Source organism: Hydra vulgaris, chromosome 12 (genome assembly GCF_038396675.1).
Source record: "Hydra vulgaris chromosome 12, alternate assembly HydraT2T_AEP".
Lineage (NCBI taxonomy): Eukaryota > Metazoa > Cnidaria > Hydrozoa > Anthoathecata > Hydridae > Hydra > Hydra vulgaris.
In genome coordinates, this window is record NC_088931.1 from 27727765 (window position 1) to 27755552 (window position 27788).

At 27.7% G+C, this 27788-nt stretch overlaps 1 protein-coding gene across 1 annotated transcript; it reads left to right on the top strand.

Annotated features, from left to right (window-relative positions):
- Positions 1 to 870: 870 nt before the first annotated feature.
- LOC100202489 (coatomer subunit alpha) lies at positions 871 to 27565 on the top strand. Its single transcript, XM_065812792.1, has 38 exons — positions 871 to 1017; positions 2088 to 2201; positions 2338 to 2411; positions 2956 to 3036; positions 3150 to 3226; positions 3626 to 3735; positions 6713 to 6831; positions 7330 to 7429; positions 7539 to 7674; positions 7918 to 8000; positions 8214 to 8299; positions 8472 to 8536; positions 8639 to 8708; positions 9320 to 9398; positions 10165 to 10247; positions 11414 to 11553; positions 11630 to 11715; positions 11852 to 11990; positions 12103 to 12157; positions 17466 to 17651; positions 18998 to 19153; positions 19287 to 19389; positions 19508 to 19603; positions 19757 to 19845; positions 20487 to 20610; positions 20913 to 20999; positions 21078 to 21175; positions 22335 to 22472; positions 22915 to 23051; positions 23131 to 23203; positions 23308 to 23421; positions 23557 to 23634; positions 24817 to 24849; positions 24925 to 25008; positions 25144 to 25221; positions 25521 to 25633; positions 27057 to 27138; positions 27221 to 27565. The coding sequence occupies exons 1-38, from the start codon at positions 978 to 980 to the stop codon at positions 27278 to 27280; spliced, it is 3666 nt and encodes a 1221-aa protein (XP_065668864.1). The 5' UTR covers positions 871 to 977; the 3' UTR covers positions 27281 to 27565.
- The last annotated feature ends 223 nt before the right edge of the window (positions 27566 to 27788 follow it).

The following is a 27788-nucleotide window of genomic DNA, read 5'->3' on the forward strand; positions in this document are numbered from 1 at the left end:
TGTTATTTCCTATTTCTTTTGTATGACATGGTAAACTTTTTAATTGATTTCATTGTATTTTTGTAATTATATTACTTCTAGTTTGTGCAAGAATAATTATATTTTGTATTGCTTTTTTTAACACCTTTATAAGTATTTTAACAAATTTTAAATATTAACTGAAGATGACATGTAAAAACATGTATTGTTTTTTATTGAAAAAATGGTTTTAAAAATCTGAAAATTTGTATGTCTATGAAAATATTTACATTTTTGCTTAAAAGAAATATATATATATATATATATACATATATATATATATATATATATATATATATATATATATATATATATATATATATATATATATATATATATATATATATATATACACACACATATATAAGCATAATTTTTACATTATCAATAAAAATATAGCAATAAAAACAAAAGCTACAACATTAGTAAAACCCACAACGAATTAAAAGACAACAAAGAAACATAGTTTTTTGACAAAAAAAATCAAAATAAAGCAAATTTTTTTTTTTACTTATGTAATATTTTTAACTATAACCTATAAAAAAAAAAAGTAATAAGTTATTTCCAGAATTCTTTAGAATACATTAGAACCGATGGTAATATTCAGACGTGTTTACCTACCGACGTGAATGGTTTCCATTTATAGGTTTTAAAAGACAGAAAAAAGATAATTCCTTATCGATTTTTTAATAAAAAACGGACACAAAAATTGGCTTTAAACTTCTATTTTTTGGATTAAAGTCAAGTTTTTTTATTAATAAAAATTAAAAAAAAAACATCTTTTTAATATTAAATTTATAATAAATGCAATTTAAAAAGTTATAATGTTGAATTACTATATAATTTTAAAAGTCAGTAAATTAAACTATGACGTGTAGCTTCTTATAACTAATATGCTATACTTTACAATAACAATACATGAACAGTTAAACTCCTAGGTCTACTTAAAAATAGAAATTATGTTGACTAAATTTGAAACTAAATCTGCTCGAGTAAAAGGTGCTTTTTTATTTAAGTTAAGGTTAAAATAACAATTAATATTTATGCGGAAAATAAAGATATGTTAACGTAAAGCTGTTTTTGTAAAGAAGACTATTGTTATATTTTTTACGTTTTTATTATATAAATATATATTATAATATATATAATATAACTTTGCACACAGTGATTTCATATCTTCATACTATAATAATATTTAATTCTATACAAGAAATCTTAAACGCAAAGCTGACAAAGTTTTTTTTGGAAATCTATTATCGAATGTCTATGAAACTTTTATCAGCAATCATGGATCTAATTGAATTCTTATTATTCAGTTATAAATGTTTTAAGCAATAATAATAGCGATAATAATAATAATATAATAAAAACTAATAATATAATAATGCATAAGTAAATAAATAATGTATAAAAAAATATTTAAGTAAATAATTAGTAATATAATAAATAAGAAAATACAATAAGAAGGCAATTTTATAATAATAAAACATTTTAAGCAATAAAAAGCAATAAGCAAAATATAATAAATTTGCATTTTAACCTTAAGACTGGATTGGATGCTAGTTTTTTTAATTCTTACCAAAATAATAAAATAAGAATAAGTATTAAAAACTAGCATTCAATATTATACTTTTATATTTTATAAGAAATATTATTTACTGTATTATTACTAATTTTTTATATAAAAAATTAATCTTTCTAAAAGATTTGTTATTATTGTTATTATTATTATATTATTGTTGCATTATTATTATTATTATTATTATTATTATTATTATTATTATTATTATTATTATCTTATCATCTCCTGCAACATTATTCCAAATGAAATAATTTTGTTGAATATAATTACCACACACATACAAACACACAAACTTCATTATAGCAACTAATGAGGGTTGAAACCTAATTAAAAAATTTGTATAATATTTAAAAAAGAGCTATAAAAAAAGTTTTATTTAAAAAACCTTTTTATAAAAAATTGTTTTTAAATGGCCAAATTTATTAAATAGTGTGTTTTCTAATCATGACTATGTTTCTATCCCAATTTTGATTGAGATTTTTTTTAGGTCTTGCATTTCATTCTAAACGACCATGGGTTTTAGCAAGTTTACACAATGGCGTGATACAACTCTGGGATTATCGAATGTGTACTTTATTAGATCGATTTGATGAGCATGATGGTAAAATTTTTATTTTTGAAACTTGATTAAAAGTTCATCAGACTGACTTCTATGATATCTTACTGTCACTAAAATCTAAATTAATGATTTTAAATTAATTTTTTTTATCTCTCTCTCTATTAATTATTATGCTTAGGCCCTGTACGTGGAATTGACTTTCATGAAAATCAACCATTATTTGTCTCAGGAGGTGATGACTACAAAATTAAGGTATCAATATTTCAATTGACTAAATGAAGTTTAAGTTATTCGAGGTTTGACTTATTTTTAATAATTTAGTAGTAATCGATTAGTTGATTTCAATGGACCAAATAAAACAGTTTAAGATAATAATAGTTCGAGTTAACCAATGTATCCGATACATCCACTTTGTGTATATGTATATCCACTTTGTATATTTATCAAAACTTGCAAAGAGCTGCGGGCAAGTTGTCAAAACTAAGTTTTATATGCATGATTATATAAGGCCTGCGACCGCACATCTCTTGCGCGATGGCCAGCTACAAAAAATTTTTTTGTAAATCTAAATATTTTTTCAGCTTTGGTCACATAATCAAATGCTGTTTTGGCATAGGTACAGGGATTGAAAGGATTAGGGAAAGAATGTGCTTAGGATTATGAGGTTGAAGAAACAGTAGTGTGACAATTGTTCAACCTGTGTAAGCATGAAAGCAACACAATACATTGATAATGAATAATGCTTTTATTATTTTTTCAGTCTTAGAAAAAAATTTATTGTAAATATTTTTTTTAGGTTTGGAATTATAAGCAGAAGAAATGCATATTTACATTGCTTGGGCATTTAGACTATATAAGAACAACATTCTTTCATAATGTATTATTTAAATCTTTTTTTTTTTTTTTTTAATTTTATTAAATTGTATTTTTCCTTTTTGCATTTGTACATATGATCAAATTTTTCTAAATCAATTTTTTTTTCAAATGTAGGAGTATCCTTGGATTGTAAGTTGTTCTGATGATCAAACAATACGTATATGGAATTGGCAATCAAGAAATTGTATTAAGTAAATCAAATAGTTACTATTTACTAAAAAAAATGTATAGTTGATCAATGATATATTTTTGTGCGACATAAAGTTAAAATACAGTACAAATACAGTGTATTTTTACAAATACAGTTAATTAGATGGTGTAACTGAATTAGAATGTTTAAATAAACTTTGATTAATTTTGAGAGTTAAGCTTTCAAATAGTTATTTACACTTCACAGAAGGATTGCATTGTAGAAATAATGAAGTGTTTCCAATTTCTTTATTTTTTGAAATTAACTTAATCTATTTATTTCAAGTTTAACTTTAAAAACTTGAATTTGTACAGATATTATTACTAATTTTTAAAACATATTTATAGGTAAAAAAAATTAAATGCTATCTGTACCAATTTAAGGATTTAATTTATTATAGTGTTTTAACTGGTCACAATCATTATGTGATGTGCGCTCAATTTCACAAAACTGAAGATTACATTGTTTCTGCTTCTCTTGATCAAACAGTACGAGTATGGGATATTTCCGGTAATTTTTACAATTTGCTATATTTGTTTTATTGAATATTAGTGTTATTTTATTAACAATTTACTATAGGTTTTTTTTATTGACAATTTATTATATTTATTTTGTTGAATATTATTGTTTTTAAATAAGAATATATTATAATGCCTTATGTGAATAAGGAATACTTTTAAATATATAAAACAGAAACTTTAAAGAATCAATTAAATAACTACAAATAAATAACAATAAAAATGTCAATGACTTTTAACCTAACATGACAACTTTAAAATTTTAAGAGATGGTTCTTTGTTTGATTTTGGTGTTAAAAGTTTGCAATAGTTTTTAATAAAAATAATGCTCTGATATTAGCATGAAAATATTGCACAGGGATGTCCGATAAACTTTGTTCTTAATAGAGATAAAGAGTACAAATGAGAAGAAAACCCATTGGAGAGTATTATCAAAAGGAATTTTCAACCCACCTCTATCGATTGATTTAAGATATTGACCAAACTTTTCAAAATAAAACATCGTTTTAGTCAAAAGTTCCTCTTCATTAGGCAAATCATCATTTCAAGATACATATCCAGCAATGTAAGCAAGAGACATCTTTGATTGATAAGTTATACTTTTTTCAAGTGTTGGTAAATTGTCAAATACCTCAGCTGAAGACTCGTCAAGAAAAAATCCACAAAATTGACAAGAATGTCCTGCATAAGAAGCTGGCTCGTTAATGTTATATGTCAACAAAAGTGAAGCTTTAGAAATATTGAACTTTTCAATTATTTGTTGAACACTTAAAAAATATGTGCCACCAGATCCTTGTCTTAACTTGCTGAATTCTTTTTCAAGTGGGTCTGTTGTAAATTTTCCTAACAGAACATATTTGTGTGTTTCTTCTAATAATGTTTTTGTCAACTCAACAACTCCTTTACACGTATGATTTATGGAATGTCCTTTATCATGGGTTAACTGTTTTATTTGTTTTCCGAATTACTTGTCATGTGTAATGCCATTTCTCCAAAATCAAAAACAAACTTTAATCTATCATCATTCGGATCTCTGATGACAGCTTGTCGATTATCATTAAATCTACAATCCACATCAACACTTTTTACGTTTAAAATTTTCCACCAAGTGACTACAAGTTTAATAAAATCAGCAGTTTGGCTTATGTATGAGATATTGTTGGTTTCGGGGTGATTAAGTAGAGCATTCTATGTTTTGTCAGAGAACACCTTTAGACAAGTAGAAACAGATTATTTTTCAATATAACTTGGTCGAATAGAAACTTCATTCAAATCAGAAAGTTTCATTAGACAATTTGATTCAGCTTCATAAAGTTTTTATTAAATGTTTCCAACAAGCTTTTTTCTCAACACCATTTTTCATAAAAAACAAGTTCTCCAGTTTTTCTGTGAGCCAGTTGTTTCGGGTGTTTTTGATCAAGTGGATAAAATCAAACAGCAAAAATTCCATTGGTGGTTAACCAAGGTCTTTCAGGAAATGTGTCAAACCTTTTTAAAAATGCTTGATTAGTTCGATTTCCGTCACATATAATAGCTTTTGCTTCGCCATTTGAATCTTTTACTGCTTCTACAGTCGACTGAATTTGATCATATAGAAATTGAGAATTTAATTTGTTTACAGGTAACATTTTTACTAAAAATTTAGGTTCACCAAACACACAAGTTATCATGACACCTTTTTAACAGTTTTTGCATGAGAATCTGGGTCATAATAGCATTTTTTAATGTTAAAAAAATGGTATAATAGCATTTTTTATGTAAAAAAAATGCTATTATACCACCTCCGTGGTATAATAGCATTTTTTTAACATAAACCTCGTCTTGAAGAATAATACAAGTTCTTTGACTATCACTTAAATTATCAAAAACTAGTTTTAAAAATAAATTATTATCAGACTTAGGTATTCTTGAGGTAATGCGTGTTAATGTTCGAATAGAAGGTAGTTTAAAATCATCACGTAGTTTTTTATAAAGTGTACGAGAGGTGGCAAAATACTCAAATGCTCTGATGATTACACTAAGACTGTACTTACTTGTGTTCATTAAATTAACTTGCTCATTCATAACTATTTCTTTATTATATGGTGTCAAAAGGTTTAGATATCGTAATACTTCTTCAAATTTAGACCATGTATTAACAACATTAGATAAAGTATGGACTTTTTTTTTTCACACCATTGAAATAGGCTTCAAACTTTAAAGAACTATCAAATATAATTAGAAATTTTGGTGTTGCATAATTAAAGTGTGTAGATTGTACATAAAGTTTGCTATCTGAAATAAAGCGTATAATTTCTACAGAAAAATTACGCTTTTTATTAAGCAATGTATCACACAAAACGTCAAAATCAAAATTATCTTTTGCTAAAAATAAATCAATTTCGTCAAAATTATTTCGGCTTGAGGATGATGCATGTTTAGTTGATCTTATAGAAGGTATAGATGTTGGTATTTGACTGAGAGGGACATTAGGCCAACTTGATGGTGGGTTCTTTGGTCGTTCTCTTCCTTTTACTTTAATTTTTTCAAAGTTTATGGGCCAATGCAGTTCACAGACTACAGTATTGCTTAACACTTTTAAGTTTGCATTAGGAATACATCTTATCCAACATGTTCTCTCTTCTTTGTCTCTTGGAAATCTGTAAACTGACGTTTTTGAATCGTTTGAATTTTTTTCTGTGATAAGTAATTTGTCAAGCATCCATAGACAGCATTTTTTCACCATTTTTATAACTGACAAAGTAAAGAAGTAAACGAAGCAAGTTTTTTTTTATATCATCCGAGTCATTTTCAGAAGTTAAAATCGGCCCCCACATTATTTTCTAAATTTTGCGTGTCACGGTCTGTTACTTATAGAGCGCCATAGTTAATAACAAAATTATTTACTAATAAAAAGCATATGAGTATCTGTTAGTATAAACGTCTAAATTTTATGAGTCTATTTAGTAAAATATTCTAAATTGCTATAGGTCTTCGAAAGAAATTTGCTTCACCTGGTACAAAAGATCGTGATGATACCTCAGTAAAGAATCCTGGGCAAATAGATTTATTTGGACATGCGGATGCTGTTGTGAAACATGTGCTTGAAGTAAGTTTTTTAACTTTGATATATTTAGCATGTATATGTGAGTGTATTTTTTCATTGTTTTTTTTTTTTTGATTTTTGATTTTTTGCTATAGATTTGTTTTTGTTGCTTCAGCATGTCTTTTATAACTCACTCATTTTTGCTTGTAGTATAGCTTATCTACACACCCTTTTACTAACTTCTATATTTTCTAGTTGTTTTTAATCATTTTAATTTTATCCAATTTGATGTTCATCACATTCCATCAATTCAATAAAAAAAATATTTTCCAACATAAAAAGAAATGTTTGTTTTTAACATAGTGTTATTTAATATACATAACATAATAACATCATTTATCGTGTTGAATGGTAAGTTACATTGCATAGTTAATTTGTTTTTGTACCATGTCTGTATAATGTTATATTTGATTTTAGATTTCTAATTATATAAAGTTACTTATTTTATTTATAAATTATTTATTTGAAGTTGTTCACTTTACGCATAACTTAAAATTATAGGGTCATGACCGTGGCGTAAATTGGGTTACGTTTCACCCTACGATGCCATTAATTGTATCTGCAGCTGATGACCGCCAAGTTAAGTTGTGGAGAATGAATGGTAATCAGTTAACTGTTTTTATACAATATTTGAATTTTTTTAATAGTATAGTTATTGTCGGATTTGTTTTGTATTACAGTTTAAGTTAGCTAATCAACTTTTTTTTTAGAATCAAAGGCTTGGGAAGTTGATACTTGTCGTGGGCATTACAACAATGTTTCGTCTGTAATTTTTCATCCTAGACAGGAGCTAATTTTAAGTAACTCGGAAGATAAATCAATACGTGTCTGGGATATGTCTAAGAGGTTTGTTATACAGGTGCTTAAATGATCTAAATGTTTTATAATCACCAAAATGAGTTTTTATTCAGCTGCACAGGTTTAAACTTGTCATTTAAAGTTGAAAATATCTGATTTTCTATAATCTATTTGTTTGATTTTTCTGATGGACTTGAAACATATTCCTTATAATAGAACTGGAGTTCAAACATTTTTCTATATAAGTATAATCCTTCACTGAGAAAACTAATTTTTTATTTTTAATAATAGAACTGGAGTTCAAACATTTCGCAGAGAAAATGACAGATATTGGATACTTGCTGCTCATCCAACTCTTAATTTGTTTGCTGCAGGTTTGTTTCATCATTAATTTTCAGTAAATAATTTTATGCTTTGTTGCCTTTGTTTGTATTTCTTTACTATACTTTATTTTACTAAACAGTTCTTCACTAAGTTTTCAAGTGTTTAACAAATGGCTAAATCTTTAATTAAACAAAATGACTAAATTTAGATATTTGGTTTCACTTATCTGAACTTATTTTGTAATTTTTTTAATTTTAATTTAGGACATGATAGTGGTATGGTTGTTTTTAAACTGGAAAGAGAAAGACCAGCTTACACTGTCCATCAAAATACTCTTTATTATGTTAAGGTATAAATTATAGTAATAAAAATAATACATATATATATATTTAAATGTATATAACTAAATTTTTTTAATAAATAAAAACCAAGTTCATTTATAGCTATTTTAAGCTGTTTTCACATCATTCATTTGGATAAATGAATAAATGTTAAATTTGTTATAAATTTTTTGAATACAGGATCGCTACTTACGAATATATGAATTCGGATCTTCCATTGATAAGCCAATAATGCAGTTTAAAAAGTATTATTTTCAATTTTTTTATTTTAATTTCTTATTTAATTTCATTATATCATTGTTGTAATCTATGCCTAACCAAAGTTAATTAGATTTTTTTTATTTTAGAGGTGCTGGTCGACCAAACCCTGTTAACTTAGTATATAATCCAGCTGAGCAATGCATTCTTTTGACCTATGTTAGTAACTATTACTAATATATAGACACACACACACACACACACACACACACACACACACACACACACACACACACACACACACACACACATACACACACACATACACACATACACACACTTATTATAAAAACATAGAGATTATCTGTCTGTGGACATTTTATTTTCCAAAGTAAACTTGAAAATTATACTGCATAGAGAAAAAATAACAAATCAACTTTATTTTTAATTGATCTGAAATCTGAAAGGGATCTTAGCTAAAAAAAATTTATTTTATTTAATAATGATTTATAGTCATTTAAGTGAAAAAAAAATTTATTGCTGTAATTTTTTATTTTGTCAAAAACTTTTAATCAGGTTTGTTACTACTTTTTGTTTTACCTGCACTTTTCAGTTACTATAGTTACAATTACAAACTTACGCAAATTACAGTTATATTTTAAATGTAATTATTATATGGAATGTATATAAAATGCAATAATATATATCCTAGAAAAAATAAAAAATAGTCAAAGTTGATTTAAAGTTTCGACTAATTCCTCCTGCAATTGCAAGAGAAAAAACATGTAAAACTGTTTTTTCTTACATGAGGCTATATTTTTATTTTTTAGGGTACAAGTTCTTCAGTTGACAGTCAAGTCTATGAGTTGCATGCTCTTCCTAAAGACATAAAATCTTCTGATCCTGAAGGTTTTTTTTTTTTTTTTTGTCTTGTTTAATATTTTGTCTTGAAGTACTAGGTAATCACTTTTTTTTTTTTAATGGTTATTGTTAGTTAAAAATATTTGTTGTAATCTAAGGTTAATTATTTTTTTAACTTTTCATCTTTTTTCATTTAAATGTTCTTTTAATTTTAAAAATTTAGTTACATTAATTTTTTGCCATTACTTAGTTAAACTACAATTTAAAAAAAAAAAAGAATTATGCACCTAATTGTACTCTTGTCTAAAATTAGACCTTTTATTTTATATGACAGGTCTCAGGTTTTCATAATCTTCAAATATCAACTATGAGTTATTGCCAGGGATGTGGAGTCCCAAAAGGACTCCGGCTTTATATCTCCATTTTTTTCAGGTCTGTAGTGTCTAGAAGATCTTAACATGTTTGTTGACTTATGATCTGCTATGAGAAAAAAATTCATGAGATTCAATGACTCTGAACTTATTGTTTTTAAGCCCAGAGTCCTGGAGTCCTTGCCGCCATTATACCTAAGGACTCCAGGTTAAAAAAATAGTTATTTCTTTTACCTAAAAGTCTTATTTTTTTTCCTATTAGTAGTCCATAAATTTTTTTTATATTTTTAGAGCTCCTAGATACCAAAAATTAGGAAGAAGTAATCTTTTTGTGACTTTTAAATCCAAAGACCTTTTTGGGACTCTACATCCCTGGTTATTGCTGTAGTTAATATAAGCACAATAATGTTTTTTACTTTATATATTTTTCTTTTTTACAACAGTGTCTGAAGGAAAAAAAGCTGCTGGTATATCAGCTGTATGGGTAGCTCGTAATCGTTTTGCAGTTCTAGATAAACAGCAAAATGTAAGTAATAAATCTTTTAAAGATTTCAGATTAAAGCAATTCTAAAAGGTTTAGTGTGTCATGCTTTTTTTGGCATTCAAAGTACTTGAAATGCAATAGTTGCAGCTGCTACAATAGTAATTTGATAGTAACTACTTAATAATAGATAAATCCTAGTAGAATTTTTTAAAAGCAAATTAAAGGAATTCTTAAAGCTTTAAGTAAAAATATGAAATTTTGTAAACATAAATATTTATAAATAAAATGAATGTTTTGTTTATAAATGTTTATGTTTATAATTTTCATATATTCACTTTTTACTTAAAATCATATAGTTTGGCAAGTTTTTTAAATTTGTAATTATACTCAAATTTTTTATGTTAATATTACTCACCTTAAGTACTAACATTAAAGTAAATAAAAATTTGAAAAAGTAAGCAGTCTTTCTTGATTGCAGTGGCACCTTAAGTCTGGATGTGTACAAAAATTATTTTAATAATTTTAACTATTATTTACCTATATCTATAGGTAACATACATATATCTATATATTTACCTATCAGGTTAATAAAATTAAATATAGACTGCATGCATGCAGGGCCTCCCCGAAGAGGTCTCTTAGGGGGGGGGGTATGTGCTTTTTGCCAACTAGAGACACAAAAAAAAAAAGAAATAAGGTCCTTGATATTTGGCATTTGCCAACTATACTTCAAAACTTTCCAAATAAAACGCTAAATGTGCCAACTCAAATGCATATATAACAGCTTGGGGGAGAGGGACAACCCTGCATGCATTATAGAAAAAAAATTATCACTAAAGAAGATTTGAAAAAATGTATGTTAATATTAAAATATGATGGTTCTGATTTTCAATAAGTCAGATATGTTTGACTTCCCTCAGTATAATATAGACTTCAATTTTTGTTACTTTAATTAAAACCCCGTCCAAATATTTACAAAAATAAAATTTACATTATTAAACTGTGAGTGAGGACAAATTCACGCTTGTAATTTTTTTCCAAGTAATTACTCCAAAAAGTTTTATGTCTTCAAAATTTTGAAAATATATTATTAAGAGTACTTTCAAATTTTCTATGAAGAATGTTTTTAATGGTTTTAGAGTTAGCTTTAATAATTATTTTGTTAATTCTGCACAATTTTATGAACAGTGAAGATTTTGTGTTTCCAGGTTGTTATTAAGAATTTAAAAAATGAAGTGACAAAAAAAGTTACTACTCCTGCTTGTGACATGATATTTTATGCTGGTACAGGAAGTTTACTACTAAGGGATGCTGAACAAATAATGTTCTTTGATGTACAACAAAAGAGGTTAAAAACACTTTGTAATGATATTGCAAAAATAACTTTTTTGAGTATAATATATTGACTATTTTTATTATTTTAGAGTTATGGCATCAATTAAAATAGCCAAGTGCAGATATGTTATTTGGTCATCTGATATGAATTTTGTTGCATTAATTGCTAAACACAGTATGACAGTTTTAAACACAGTTTGATAATAGTTTGAGTATATTTTTTATTTATAGAAATAAATTTTTATTCAATTTTATATTCAATTTTTTATTTGTTTTTCTATATTTAACAAAAAAAACTCATCTATTTTTAGCAATTTCGATTTGTAATAGAAAAATGGAAAATTTAAGCTCAGTTCATGAAAGTGTGAAAATCAAAGGTGGCGCATGGGATGATTCAGGTGTATTTGTATACACAACTAGTAACCATATTAAATACACATTAACAAATGGGTAAATAAATATGCTTTTTTAGCTTTGGTTTATAGAGAATTAGTTAAAAACTATTAATTGAACTGAACATAAATTTTTATTAAATTGATAAAAAAAAGTCTTGTTTCTATAGTGATAGCGGCATTATAAGAACTTTGGATTTACCAATATACATAACTAGAGTGAAGGTAAATAGATATTTAATATTTAGTTTTGAATGAAAAGGTTGTGTTACTCTAGACAATTTTTTTTTTTAAAGTGCAAATAAATTGTTACAATTTGTAATATTCTTTTAAACCAAAAGTTTGAGAGTTAAAAATTAAAAAAGATATATATATATATATATATATATATATATATATATATATATATATATAAATATATAAATATATATATATATATATATATATATATATATATATATATATATATATATATATATATATATATATATATATAGATAGATAGATAGATAGATAGATAGATAGATAGATAGATAGATAGATAGATAGATAGACAGACAGACAGGGCTTAAAGTAGAATAGGAAATCAAGTAGAACAGTGGTGAAAAGTTCAAAGTGTGTGTTCAAAGATATGCAAAATAGCCCATCCACCTGTTAAATTAGGTCATTCAAATTGAATAATTGCTATAGGTGCATTTTTGCTGTATTTTGAGGTCTCGGGTGATGAATAACTACTATTTATGTCCACACTTTTAAGAGAAAAGTATTTTGATATAAGCTAATTTGGTCTACAAACAGAAACGTAATAACATTAACAATAAATAATTATGTTGAATATTAAATAAGTATTCGGTTCAAGAGTTGATATTATCTAAGTGTTATGAGATTTTGAAACACTATAGGATTTTCCAAAATAATTTTATCTCTTTATTTAACAATATATTTTTCTTTCTATGTGGTCCTTCCTAAGCCTGTAAATCGTGCCGAACGAGCCAAGCTTGCCAGGACTCGGCTTGGCTCATTTACATATTAAGAGTGTTCAGGCTCCGCTCGAGCTCGTTTCGAACATGAGATTCTTTGTTCGAGCTCGGCTCGTTAAGGATTAGTATTGTTTGGGCTCGGCTCGTTTTACATGTTGCTCGAGCTCGACTGGTTTAAAACTCGAAATAATTATTGTAACCTGTTAGTTTAAAGCTCGTTTAGTAAAAAAAAATTGTTCGTTAAAGGCTCGTCTGTAAATAATGCAAGTCCAAATCAACAAACAACATAAACAATCCTACAGTCTATTTAACATGCTATATTGGGCCTGTTGGCAAATCACTATAGTCAATAGCAGCCTCGCGTAATTAAATTGTTTATATTAATCAATTATTTAGTGTAATAAGAGTTATATGGGTCATATCTCATATGGTTACACTAACACTATATTTTTATTATATACTAATATATATACTACTGTGATCAAAAAGTAAGGTGAATTTTTTTAAAAAATGAAAAATCTTTATTTATTCTTCCAAATCTGTATCGTCCCCCTCAAAATAATCCCCCCCGGCCCCAATGCACTTTTGTCAACGTTTTTTCCAGTCTTCGAAGCATGCCGAAAAGTCCTCGGTAGGGATAGCCTTCAATGCGCGTGCCGATTCACGTTGGATCTCTTCAATGGACTCAAAACGATTTCCCCGGAGTGGTCTCTTGAGCTTTGGGAACAGCCAGAAGTCACACGGTGCTAAGTCGGGCGAATACGGTGGTTGTGGAGCAACATGGGTAGAGTTTTTGGCGAAAAACTCACAAAGAACCAGTGCTGTGTGCGAAGGCGCATTATCGTGGTGCAAAATCCAAGAGTTATTGGCCCATAATTCCGGTCTCTTTTTGCGATTAGCTTCACGCAAACGTCGCATAACGCTTAAATAATATTCCTTGTTGACAGTTTGACCAGTTAGAAGGAATTCGTAGTGCACGACACCACAATAATCAAAGAAAACAGTCAACATGACCTTGATTTTTGAGCGACTTTGACGTGGTTGCTTCGGTCTCGGCTCGCCTTTTTCACGGTATTCACTCGATTGGTCGGTTGTTTCAGGGTTGTATGCGTAGACCCAAGTCTCATCGCCAGTAATAATTTGTTTGTAGACGTCTTGATAGTCAGAAAGCATTGCTTCACACGTTTTAACGCGACGCTCTTTTTCAAAGAAATTGAGAAATTTCGGCACCAAACATGATTTGAGTCTTCTGAGGCCCAAATGATCCTTCAAAATCGCTTGCACCGACCCAAATGATATTCCAACCATGTCAACAAGGTCTCGAATGGTTAACCGACGATTTGCAAGCACCAATTCTTTGATTTTGTTGATGTGGCAATCATCAATCGAAGTCAATGGTCGTCCGGAGCGTTCCAAGTCATCAACACGTTCTCGGCCTTCTTTGAAGTCTTTGTACCACTTGTAAACATTTTTTTGAGACATAGTCTCTTCACCGAAGGCCTTTTGCAACATTCGATACGTTTCAGCAGCAGAAATATCATTCCGCAAACAAAATTTAATAGCACTTCTTTGCTCAACAAAATTAGACATCGTGAAAATCGCCGAATGCACTTTTGGTACTTCAGAAACAAGCGTAAACAAAAAAATGTAATTATGAGTTTGACATGTAATTTGCCGAAAATGTTAATGACATTCCTACCAACTTAAAAATAAAAAAGATTGGACGATTCAAATAAGGCGGGAAGTTTAAATTAAAAATTCACCTTACTTTTTGATCACAGTAGTAATATCACAATTTTATTTATTACATATATATTATTATAATATAAATAAATATATATATATATATATATATATTCGAGCTTTAATCGAGCCTATATGAACGAGCCTATGATGTTCAAGCTCGGCTTGTTTAATAAACGAGCCTAATTTTTTGTTCAAGCCCGGCTTGTTTACCATTCGAGCCGAACATGAGCGAGCTCTTGTCGAACCGTTCACAAACACGAGTCAGGATTTACAGCCCTAGTCCTTCCTCGCAATCAGTTTTTTTTTCTACCAAAGTTCACTCATTCTTTGCATACTCCTTTAGTTGGAATTCTTTTTGTGGAGGACCTTTTATGCTGACGAACATAATGATGTATTTTACAAAAAATAGGCTAGGTATATCTGTACAGATAATTCTGATGATTGAAAAGCTTCTTTCACATTCTGCATAGCTCACAGGTATGATTGATTGATTGATGAAGAATAATGTAAATTTCTCTAATCTTTGGAAAAAGAGATCAAAAGAAACAGATACATGTTCTTGGCCGTTAAAATGTCAAGAAAATTTCCTTTAATTCACGAAACTCCTGTTTTGTTAAAGAAAAATCATCAAACAAAAAGATGCATAATCTTTTCAGCAGAGTTTCGGAAAAATCTAGGGAAATTTGTATTTCATTTTGATCATATCTTGGCCATGAGTATTGTTCAAAACATTCGCTGATTGTGTTAAGATATATCTTTTTACCAACAGATTCTATGTGTGACCTAAAATTTATTAGCAGTTTCTGAAGATAGCCTGATAAATTAAAGATTGATTTCTTCTTCCTGATGTGTTTACATTATGGCAAATACCATTTTCAATGGCATTCAAAAACTTTGGTACCTCTTTCAAATTTTATCCCTTTGAAGACAGATATGAGATGAAAGATAACATAAAATGCTTTTGCGATGCTGAAATTTTTTAATTATAGAACTTCGGAAGTTGATTTGATTTCTTCCAATGCAACATTAGTGCAAGGTTTTTAAAAAAGTGACACACTTTCAAGTTACTGTGCTAGGCTTGTAAATTTGGCTTTCTCCTTCAAGTCTCACGTTGGATCAATTAAAGCATTTATGAAATGCAAATGTAAAGCTTTAAAGTTTTGCTAAATGGCCTTTACAGTTTGAAATGATGAGACATCCCATTGTGTACTTGCCTAATCTTAAGTAGACAAACTTTCATCTCAACTGCTACTGTAGAAAGCTCTCTCTCTCTCTCTTGTTTTTTGAATACTGAGTGCTGTATAGAGCATAAACAGCACTAAATAAAAAGCACTTGAAATGGTTAATTGCAATGCATACTTTAACTGCATCACTTACAGCCAGAATAATACAATGATTCAAGTAATGCTATCCAAATAGCCATGGAAACTTCTGCTTCATGTTTTTAAAGACTTTAAAAAATTTGACCAGTTATAATGGAGGCACTGTCACTGCCTCCCTTATAACTGGATCAAATTTTTGGTTTAATATATGACTATGCAAGGGAAAATTTTTTTAAAAAATTTTCCCTTGCATAGTCATATATTAAACCAAAAATTAAAAGAGCTGTTTAACTTCTATACAAATACCCACGTAAAAATGAAAACGATCTTCTATTTTTATTAATGAAATAAAGTAAGCTTTGTGTAGTTTATAGAAGAAAAAACAAAACTCAAAAATGCGACAGTGGAACGGTTGCAAAAAAAAAATAAAGAGAAGGGGAACAATTTGGTAATTGTCCGCTAAGGAGGAATGGCATTCCCCTGCATTCCCCCCCTACTTTAACCCCTGGATATAATAAGACAAATTGATAGAAATAAAAGTTGTATATAAAATTCTTCTGCTTAAAGCAAGATTTTAAAGGTTGCAAAGTTTTCATCTGAAAGATGAAAGTTTTGCTCGGAATCCTATTACATCCTAATATATACATCAGTTCTTTACATTTGTAAATATTTATTTATATATATATATATATATATATATATATATATATATATATATATATATATATATATATATATATATATATATAGGAATTGTGTTAATATTTTCAGTAAGAGTGCTCAATGCAGCGTGTTATATAATTAGTAGAGCAAATAATATAGTAAAAACTAAATAATTATTATTATATATTTCAATTACATTTCTTAAAGTTTCATACAATAGCGATCATCAGATGTAACAACAACAAAAAAAAGTAACAACAAAAATTATATACAAAAAATGCTATCGAGTGTCCGCTTTAATGACATTAAAGTTTTTAATTAGTAATTTATTTTCATGGCGGCATTTTTACGCAAGCTCGGTTCATTTGTTAAGCAAATTAAAAAACTTAATGGAAAATGACTTACAAAAAATCTTATTTATATTTGTAACGTAAAAACTCACCAAGAAGAAGAAGAAAACTCACCAAGAAGAAGAAGGATATTATTACATTGTCCTTACTGAGAAAACCTTCAAAGACAGATGGTATAAGCATAAAAACTCCTTTGTTTATGAAAGTAAGGCCAACTCCACTAAACTTTCAAAATTTGCGTGGGAATGCAAAAATAAAGCTTTAGAACCTATATTAAAATGGAATATTCTCGATCAAGCGAAGCCATTCAAACCTGGTGGTAAATTTTGCAATTTATGCTTGACAGAAAAATACCACATTATCACATCACCATTAAATTTGCTTAACAAATGAACCGAGCTTGCGTCAAAACGCCGCTATGAAAATAAATTTCTAACTAAAAACTTTGACAAATATATATATATATATTTAGGGCAGCAGTGTTTATTGTTTGGATCGTGATTGCAAGACTAAAGTTTTGAATATTGATCCTACAGAGTTCAAGTTCAAACTAGCATTGGTGAATCATCGGTATGATGAAGTACTGAATATGGTGCGGAATGCAAAATTAGTAGGACAGTCCATCATCTCTTATTTGCAAAAGAAAGGTTATCCAGAGGTTAGTATTATCATGAATACAGAAGTAATTTTTGTTTATACCACTTATTAGAATTTTGTTTTTGTTTATTACTTTTTGTGTTATTATTAGGTCTAAAATTTAATTTCTGTGTTTTTTGCGCTTTTAAACATGTGAAACTAGACAAACTAAAGGCAATACTTTTATTTGAAATAATTTTCTTCATTAATAACAAAATTTCTCCAAAGTTTGGGCAATTTATGGATTCCATCACAATAAAATTTTTCTGGTTTGGCTGCCAAACTAGATAAGTTTTATTATGATGGAATCATAATAAAATTTATCGTCCTAATGATCTTGAAGTGTCCAAAGAGTACAGCTTGTGTGGTAAGACTTCCTGATTTGAACTCTTTTAGTGTGTCTTTTACCACTTTTGAATTATGCGGCCTTGCATTATCATGAAGCAGTATGAGTTTGTCATGTCGATCCACCCATTCTGGTCTCTTTGCTGTGATTTCATGGTACAACTGTGCTGATTGATGTTGGTGGCGATTCGCGGTGACTGTTTTGTCAGGTTGAAGAAGCTCATAGTACAGTATGCCACGTTGATCCCACCATATGCACAGTAAGACCTTCTACCTGTGGATGTTTGGTTTTGTGGTCGAAGTTGTTGGTTCACCGGGACTAACCCACAATTTTATGATGTGATGCAAAAGCGACTTTCTTTGGAATCTGTCCAGTCAAGATTTGTGAAGTTGTTTTTCTCTGCTCTTTGTTGCGTTTTGAAAGCTCGTAAGGCTCCATATTTCTTCCTTCTGAATCTTCCCCATTGCTTTCGATCAAGGAGAAATAACTTTTTGTGTGATCTGAATGATGCTGTGAGTTGCTCCTGTGTTTGAGCCGAATCTTCATCCAATAAAGCTTGAAGTTGTTTGCCTTCAAATTTTTTTGGCTGTCCTGGCAGATCTTTCAAATCCCCCAATTTGAAACGCTGAAACCATTCTTGGCAGGTTCTTATGAATGGAGCAGCATCGCCATAAGCTTGGCTAAGCATTTGGTGCACGTCAGTGGCTTTCTTCTTGAGATGGAAAAGGAAAAGAAGTGCTTCCTACAAATGACATTTTTCCGGCACAAAAGTTGACATCTTCTAATCTAAAAATAACACATATTTATAACATTATATAGGGAAAGTCATATATTGATAGAACACTGATAATACGGAGAACATTTTAACTAAAATTCCTTACATAAAAATAATAGAGCAAATAATGACAAAATAGAGCAAGAACAAAAAACGTGGAAGTTAACTTCTAGAACATCATGTTTGGAAATAGAAATAGAAATAAAATCCATTAACAAAAAAGATTATTTGTTGAACTTTTTACTAGGTGGCACTTCACTTTGTTAAAGATCAAAAAACAAGATTTGGTTTAGCATTAGAATGTGGTAATCTTGAAGTTGCATTAGAAGCTGCTAAATCTCTTGAAGACAAAATTTGTTGGGAAAAGCTTAGTGAAATGGCATTGAAACAAGGAAACCATCAGGTATACTTAAAGAAAGCTTGTTTTTGAACATTTTAAAATTTTTCTTTTTATTATTATTTTTTTCAGTTTTTTTTCCATAATACACAATAGTTATTTTGAATTGTCATTATTTTGAAACTTTAAACTATTTTAGGTAGTAGAAATGTGTTATCAAAGAACAAAAAATTTTGATCGCCTTTCTTTTCTATACCTTACAACTGGTAATACTGATAAGTTAAGAAAAATGCTGAAAATCTGTAAGTTTATTTATTTACACATGATTTAAAAATGAAACTAAAATTTTGAATCAGTAAATAATGATTTTAAATGAAAGGTAATATTTAATATTTCTATTAGTTATTACTTTTTTTCCAGCTGAGATTCGAAAAGATGTAAGTGGTCACTTACACAATGCTTTGTACTGTGGAGACATTAGAGAAAGGATTAAAGTGCTGAAGCAAGTTGGTCAAGGTTTGCTATTTATCATTACGAGTTATTATTCATTTATAAATTATTTTTTATTTACAAATGCTGAAGCAAATTGGTCAAGGTTTGCTATTTAGTGTTACAAATAATTTTTCATTTATGAGTTATTGAAATTTTTGTTAACAATTCTTGTATTAGGTTCACTAGCTTATCTGACAGCTGCAACTCATGGGCTGACTGAAGAATGTGCTGAAATACAAACTTTGTTTAATCTGGATCCAGAGAAGGTTTAAATTTGGTTTAATGTAAAAATGAAATTTTATTTAAAAATAAGAATAAATAAAAACACTTTACAGCAATGTTCCTTTTAAGCTACATGCATGAACATGTATATAGCTTAAAAGGAACATATATATATTTTAAGCTACATGCATGAACATGTATACAGCTTAAAAGGAACATACATATATTATTTAAAATCATTAAAATAAATGATTTTAACAAAAATTAAAAAAATTGTCTTATTTATTAGAATATATATAAATACAAAATTATATAATTTTCATTAATACAAAATGTATGATACTTTTGTATATCTATTTCAGGTTTATTTTAGAGTTTTAAAATCACACTAAAAACATTTTTGCTTTAATTTGATTCTTTTTTCATTTTAGTATAATTAGCTTTGCGCTAGCTGTTGCTCACAGCTTAAAAGGAATTTTGCTTGACAAAACACTTTAATTATTCAAAAAGAATTTTAATAAAATTTTGATAAGAATAATGATTTAAAAGCTTTATAATTTTGTTGTTGTTGAATCAACATAAAATTAAAAGCATAGTTAATTGTTTAAAATTTTTTTTTTTTTATTGTTTCTAAAGTATGTTTTTTGCAAATAAAATTTTTTTTTGAATTTTAATTTATTTTCAGTTGCCAGCAATAAATCCTAATGCCAAACTGTTGCGGCCACCTGTACCAATTTTACTGAATGAAGGAAATTGGCCACTACTTGCTGTTAGCAAGACAATATTTGAAGGATCAACACCATTAAAAGGTTAATTAGTTTAACTTTTAAGGGCTTCTTTTTTTTTCACTTTAATAACTTTATTTACACTTTAAAAACAAAAACAAACTATTTGTAATAACACAGTTGCAGAACTATTTACCCAATGAAACAATTTCATTGGGTATGTAACATAAAACAAATTTTAATTTAATGCAACAGAGTTTAACTAATGATTTGCTTATTAAATAAGTAAATTAGTTAATATAAGATTTAACATCATTTTAATTTATTAACTACGACATTAAATTTTTATAAAAGAGGCCATTTTTTATAATAGGCTTTTTTAATAGATGCGTCTATGTCAGTTTCAGCAGCTCAAGGTGATTTTGGTGAGGAAGGAGAAGGATGGGGAGATTCAGATTTGGTCTTGGAAGAAGGTTTCTGTTTTTCATTTAGAATTTCATTTTCATATGTAAAGTGTTTTTGATTGTTTAATGAAAGTTTTTGTTTTATAGATGCAGGATTTGCTGATCCTGATGAAAAATTGAAAGTTGATGAAGAAGGTAGTGGTTGGGATGTTGGAGATGACGATCTTGAACTCCCGAAGGATCTGGTATCTGTACTTATATGTTTTTTAGACATAATAAAATTTTAAAATTAATAAAGTTTTTTAAATTAATATTTTATATTAATTTTTTTTTAACTTAGTGTAAGAGAATTAACGTCAGCAAAAATTTTAAAAATTAAAATACTTTTATTTAAGATAATTTGTAATGGAAAAATTATTATTAATGATGAATTATTTTCATTTTTGCATCATTTTAATAGATACTTCTTGATTTTTGTTCGAATATAACTTTTGTAAGTTTTTTTCATACACTTTTCTACTTTCATAAACTTTTTGCCTACAAACCTAGCCTAAAAGATTACAGAGAAAGCTCTACTCTTATGGAATCTTAAAAAATTATAGTAAAAAATTAATAGAACCAATATTTCTTTACATCATTGTAATCTTTAGTTATGTATAGTGTGTCAAATGGTGTTAATGGGTGTTAATGGTGGTTTTGATGATGATGATCATATTCATATCTAATATTAAAACATAATTTTAAAATTTCCATTTGGAGATATCAAATTCTCTACTGTCATTAAATGTTTTTTATATTATTATATACTTATTATTTTTTTACTTATTGTATATTATTATGTACTTATTATCTTTTTACTTATAACTATTAGTTACTTATTATACTTATTATATATTTTTTTAAATAATATGTCAGACAAAAAGATAAATAGTTGGCTAGTCAGACAAAAAAAAGGATGGTTGAGTGTTTAAAAATGTCCAATGCCCTTGGCGGTCAGACATTTTTAAACACTCAACTTCAAGACTTTTAAATTGTGTTCAGTCATTAATGTTGATTTGCTAAATATCAATATTTTATTGAAATGTTTATAATTCTCTTGGTATGCAATAAAAATATTGTCATATGATAATTTTCTAGACTGTTATTGGGGTTAGGTATTACTTGCCTCAAATCTACAAAATAAATATTATAATGCCAAACCTGCCTTTCTTGCCAAATCTGAGTGTCTTTGGTTTTAGACATTTTTACATATATAATAAACTGTTTTATTTGAATTAAGATAAACTATATTATTTGAATTAAGATAAACTAAAGCATCAATGTATTTTTATTAAATTTTAATAAAAATAAAGAAACAATAGGAAATCTTTACTCCTTATGCATTTCTTATATGATTTTTATTAGGATATTGCTCCAGTATCAGGTGGTGAAGATTTTTATGTACCTCCTACTAAAGGCAATAGCCAAGGGCAAGTATGGTTGTCCAATTCTCAATTACCAATGGATCATTTGGCAGCTGGTTCATTTGATTCAGCAGCAAGGGTATTTAATTTTTATTTGACATTAGCATAAAGTTTATTCCTGAAGTCAATTATATAATCTATCCAACCCTCAGAATTAGGAAAAATGAGGCCGGCAATAAATTGCCAACCTCAAACTGTTAGAGGTCAGCTTTAGGTCAGCAAAAAAAGTTTAACACAAAGAGGTTACCATAAAACATATAAACAAGGTCGGTAATTTTTTGCCGACCTCAAACACTTTAAGGTCGGCATTGCCGAATGCCGACCCTAATTCCAAGGGTTGAATCTATCAGATGTGTTTTAGAATTTAGTTTATTTTGAATTCATATTGAATTTGTTGTGCAACAATTTATAACAAGATTTTATTTTATATAAAAACTCTGTTGCTTTCATTTTTATAAATGTTAACTTTTGCTTTTGCTTCTCATTGTCTAATGATAATTGATGTCATCTTTGTTTTATAGCTACTAAATGAACAATTAGGAGTTGTAAATTTTGAACCTTACAAACAGTTATTTATGCTTGCATACGCTCGTGGTCGTGTGGCAGTACCAGGCCTACCTTCTTGTCCAAGTTTATACTTTTATCCACACAGAAACTGGTCATTTTTAATTTTTGAAATAAATTTTTATACATTTATTTTATACTGTATCTGTTAAATTTTTTGTTTCTTAAATCAGGAAAGAAGCTGGAGCAAAAGCTGGATTGCCTGCTATTGGCTTAAAGTTAAATAACTTAGTACAAAGATTACAGGTGAATATTTAAAAGAAGCATGCCAACTATTATTATACAAATATCAGCAAAACATTTTCAACAATTTGTTATCCTAATTATTTGTTATCTTAATTACTAATTAGGTAGCATACCAATTAACAACTGGGGGAAAATTTACCGAAGCAGCAGAAAGACTTCATCAGATTCTTTTGAGTGTTACTTTGTTAGTTGTAGAATCAAGGCAAGAAATAACTGAGGTATATATAATGAAACGTTACTTATTGCAACATTTTTTGAAAAATCAATCTTAAAATCATTGTTTTTATAAATGTATTAGTAACATTTGGGGCTCTTCAAAAAAAAACACTTTAATATATACTTTTGTTTTATAGGCCCAACAGCTATTGGGTATCTGTAGGGAATATCTTGTTGGTCTTCAAATGGAGACTGTTAGAAAAGATTTACCAAAGGTACATTATTATTTTAAAAAAGATTTGGAGGTTTTAATGTATGTTTAGAGGTTTTTAAAATTTTTTAAAACCTCTAAACAAAGAGATCATGTAATCCAAGAGATGTTACTAAGTAAAAAAACTTTTATGACTGTAAATTCAGATTTCTTAATTCTTCACTTATGTTATAAGCTATGCTATATATATAGCATAACTTATAACATAAGTGAGGAATTAAGAAATCTGAATTGACAGTCATAAAAGTTTTGAAATTTTTTAATTAAAGATGTTTTTTACTTGCTTATAATAGTTAGTAACATCTTTTAGATTAGATCATCTCTTGGACTTTTAAAAAATTACATCAGTATTTAAACACTTAAAGAAACATAAAATAAGTATTATAATGAATAACACCAGTTTTTCTCTGATGTTGTATAGGAAGGATTTGTTTCATCCACCAGATTCTGTAGTGTACTAATCTCCTAACTCATAACAAGCTTTTTTCTATTTCTACTTTCATTTAAACATGCTTTCATATCATTGGAAAATATTTTTTGAATAGATATTTTTATGTAATTACATATACTCTTGAACCGCTAAAATTGTTAATTGCAAAAAAACAAGAATATATACAAGAAATATGTTATTTTGGGTATATATTTTTTTTATATATATTTTTGATAAATGTTACAATAAGGAGTATTAAAAAATCAAAGTTGTCTAAAGTTGCTCCTTTCTGATTACAAATTAAAAATAAATTTTTGATTATAAATTAAGAAATAAATTTTTTTGATTGCATATTAAAAAAAAAGTTTTCTGAATACAAATTAAATTTTTTTTTGATTACAAATTAAAAAAAAAGTTTTCCGCACTAAAATGATAATATTCAGGAATTTGTTGCTCAAATTTTAGAATAATTTTCGAGCTGTTATCAATTTAAAAATAGTTTAAATAATGAACCTAAAAAAACAAATGTTGATCATTAAAAATCTTATAGCAAATAACTTCATGAAAGCTTTTAAAATGCACACTTTTATAAAAAAGTTTTTGTTTTAATTTGATTAAATTGGTGTTATTCAGCATGTTTGCATATATGTATGATGCATACTAATATATGCTTTCAAATTTTAAAGTATTTCACTGCAATTTTTTGGAGAAATTTATATATTATGTTTCTATTAGTATTGTGGATTTTTAATTTAGGACACATCTGATCAGCAAAAGAGAGTTTGTGAGGTAACTTATTTTCTATAAATTTGCAGCAAAATATTTACAAATATTTAACCATGATAAAAATGCTTTTATTTTTAGATGGCTGCTTACTTCACGCATTGCAGTTTGCAACCTATTCATCTGGTGCTTACACTTCGAACTGCATTAAATCTTGCTTTTAAGGTTTGAATGTCAGAAAATCACTTACGTTATTTAAAGCTTCGGAAAACAATCTTGTTTTTTAAATAATTTTTTTTTATTTTTGCAGTATTGTAATATTAGTTAAGCTTTTTTAAGCTTTTTTATTTTTGGTAATAGATTAAAAACTACAAGACTGCTGCATCCTTTGCACGTCGTTTATTAGAGTTAGGGCCGAAACCAGAAGTTGCTCAACAGGTGAAAATATTATTTGCAATTGAGAGAGTTTGAAAACACTTTAAGTATAAGTTAAAGTATATACTAAAAAACATATATAAACATAATAGCTAAGGGTTAATTTTGAATTAAAGAAAGTGGGTTATTTCTTGCTCAACATTTGAAAGTATTATTTGAGAGAACTTTAAACATCTTAAAAAAATAAGTTAAAGTAATAGTTGAGGATTCATTTTGCACTGCAAAATAAAATGGGTTATTTCTTGCTACTGCTTAAAATGATCTTCGCAGTGTAGTTGTTTAAATGAGAGTTTCATCCTTAGACACGAAAAATTTTACAAGCTTGTGAAAAGAGTCCTACTAACGCAGTTGTATTGGATTACGATGAACTTAATCCATTTTCCATTTGTGCTGTTACCTATACTCCAATATATAGGTAAGTAAGATTGATGCATATTTTTTATATTTTCTGTTTTTAGTTTGTTGTTTTGTTATTTTTACTTGAGCTTTTCATTGTTTAGTAAGCTATATTTTTTTATGGAATAGAATATTATAGCCTGTTAAACGAAAATTTTTAGGAGCTAATTGATGTTTCATCTTTATTTTTTTGTAAAAACTTACTTAGCATTTGATTTAGCCTCTGCAACAGAGACAGATCTAGCATTTTCTGGTCTTTGAGATAGCTAACTTCCAGCCATGGAGCAAATTCTAAACATTTGTATGTTTATACTTATGTCAAATAAGGATGATTTGCCAAAAATTGCGATGATTGGAGCCTGGGAACAAAAAAATCTCAAAATTTTTTCATATAATTGTTTGGAGTATGCTCCAATCTGTAAGTTGCTATCTCAAATACCAAAAATTGCTGGATTCGTCCCTGTTAGAGTTGTTTGTTTTCCTTTGGTTCATTTTATGTAATTGTTCACCTTTCTATAGATTCATTTTTTATAATAGTTCGCTTATCAAATGCTTCTATGCTATTACACACTTATCCATTGTTTAAATTTAATTGCTTAATTTTGTGTATTACACTTATATCTTATACTGCTGATTTGGGTGAGCAGTGTGACGTCATACTGAAACAGCCTGCTGCCGGGGGCTTCAGTACATACACCGACTGACGAATAGCCTTACTCGCAGTGGAGTGCATCGACTGAGGGTTTGGGATGGGGCAGCAATCTTTTCATTCATTATTCTTTGTTTTCTTTTTTTTCTCATAAAGTCGTATTAGCCGATTTAGATAAGCAAAAAAAGTGAGCAAATGCTCACATAAATATGCAATAGTAGATATATATATATATATATATATATATATATATATATATATATATATATATATATATATATATATATATATATATATATATGTATATATATATATATATGTATATATATATATATATATATATATATATATATATATATATATATATATATATATATATATATATATATATATATATATATATATATATATATATATATATATATATATATATATATATGTTCTGTTGTCTAATTTTTTAATTGCTTTTTTTGTTTAAAAAAATTTTTTTTTTAATAAAACTGCTATAAAATATATACGTAATATCAGCGTTGGTTTAAAGTCACTAAAATAAAAGCGATGTTGAGCCAACGTTGGATAACGTTAGTGTAGGTGGGTGGTTATATAGATTTATAAAAGGTTTTTATGTTCGTATGATCCGATATCTGCATGTGCCGTTGTATGTCGATATAGCACAGTATGATATACTTTCTGTGAATAAATTTTATTCACTGGCTAATAGCTATTTGCTTTTTTGTTTGTTATTTTTGATTGTTTGATTTTATTTTATTTAAATTTGTGGAAATAATTATAGGGGTAAGCCTGAGGAAAAGTGTCCATTGTGTCAAGCTTCCTATAAACCTCAGTATAAAGGAACTATTTGCAAAATATGCGAGGTATGCTTACCATCATAAATTTTTTTGTTCTCTGCTTTTCCGATATTAAAAGCGGAAACTTAAAAAACAATTTTTTTTTCAGGTTGCTGAAGTCGGAAGGCCAAGCTCTGGTTTAAAAATAAGTCTTTCGCAGTTTCGCTAACCTAATAGAATGTTAACAAAATTTTTGATCAACTTATTTATTAACGGGAACGATTGATTGGACAAAGTTCATCCGACTCTTGGTTTGTGGCGGCGTCATACAGATAATATAGCACTGTGTGAATTAGAACAAATTAAATTTATTTTTTGTAATTCTGAATACATTATAACTTAATTACTTCTTTTATATAATTTTTCAGTCTATTAAAATTTCGTGCTGTTTTATTATTAAATTTTTTTTTGCTCAAACAAAGAATCAACATCAGAATACAATGTATTATAACAATCTTGTTTTATTTAAGCTTTATCTTAACAATAAATACGGCAGTCGGTTTTTATTCGCGTCATCTTTTATGCCATTATGTAGCAATCTGAAATTTGCTTGATGCTGCTGGAAAATATTTGCTTGATCTTGAAGCAAGTATACGGATTATAGTATTTTACTTGGTTTAGATATTTAATAAACATAGGGAGCCTTTTATTACCATGTGAAAAGTGGTGTAACCAGT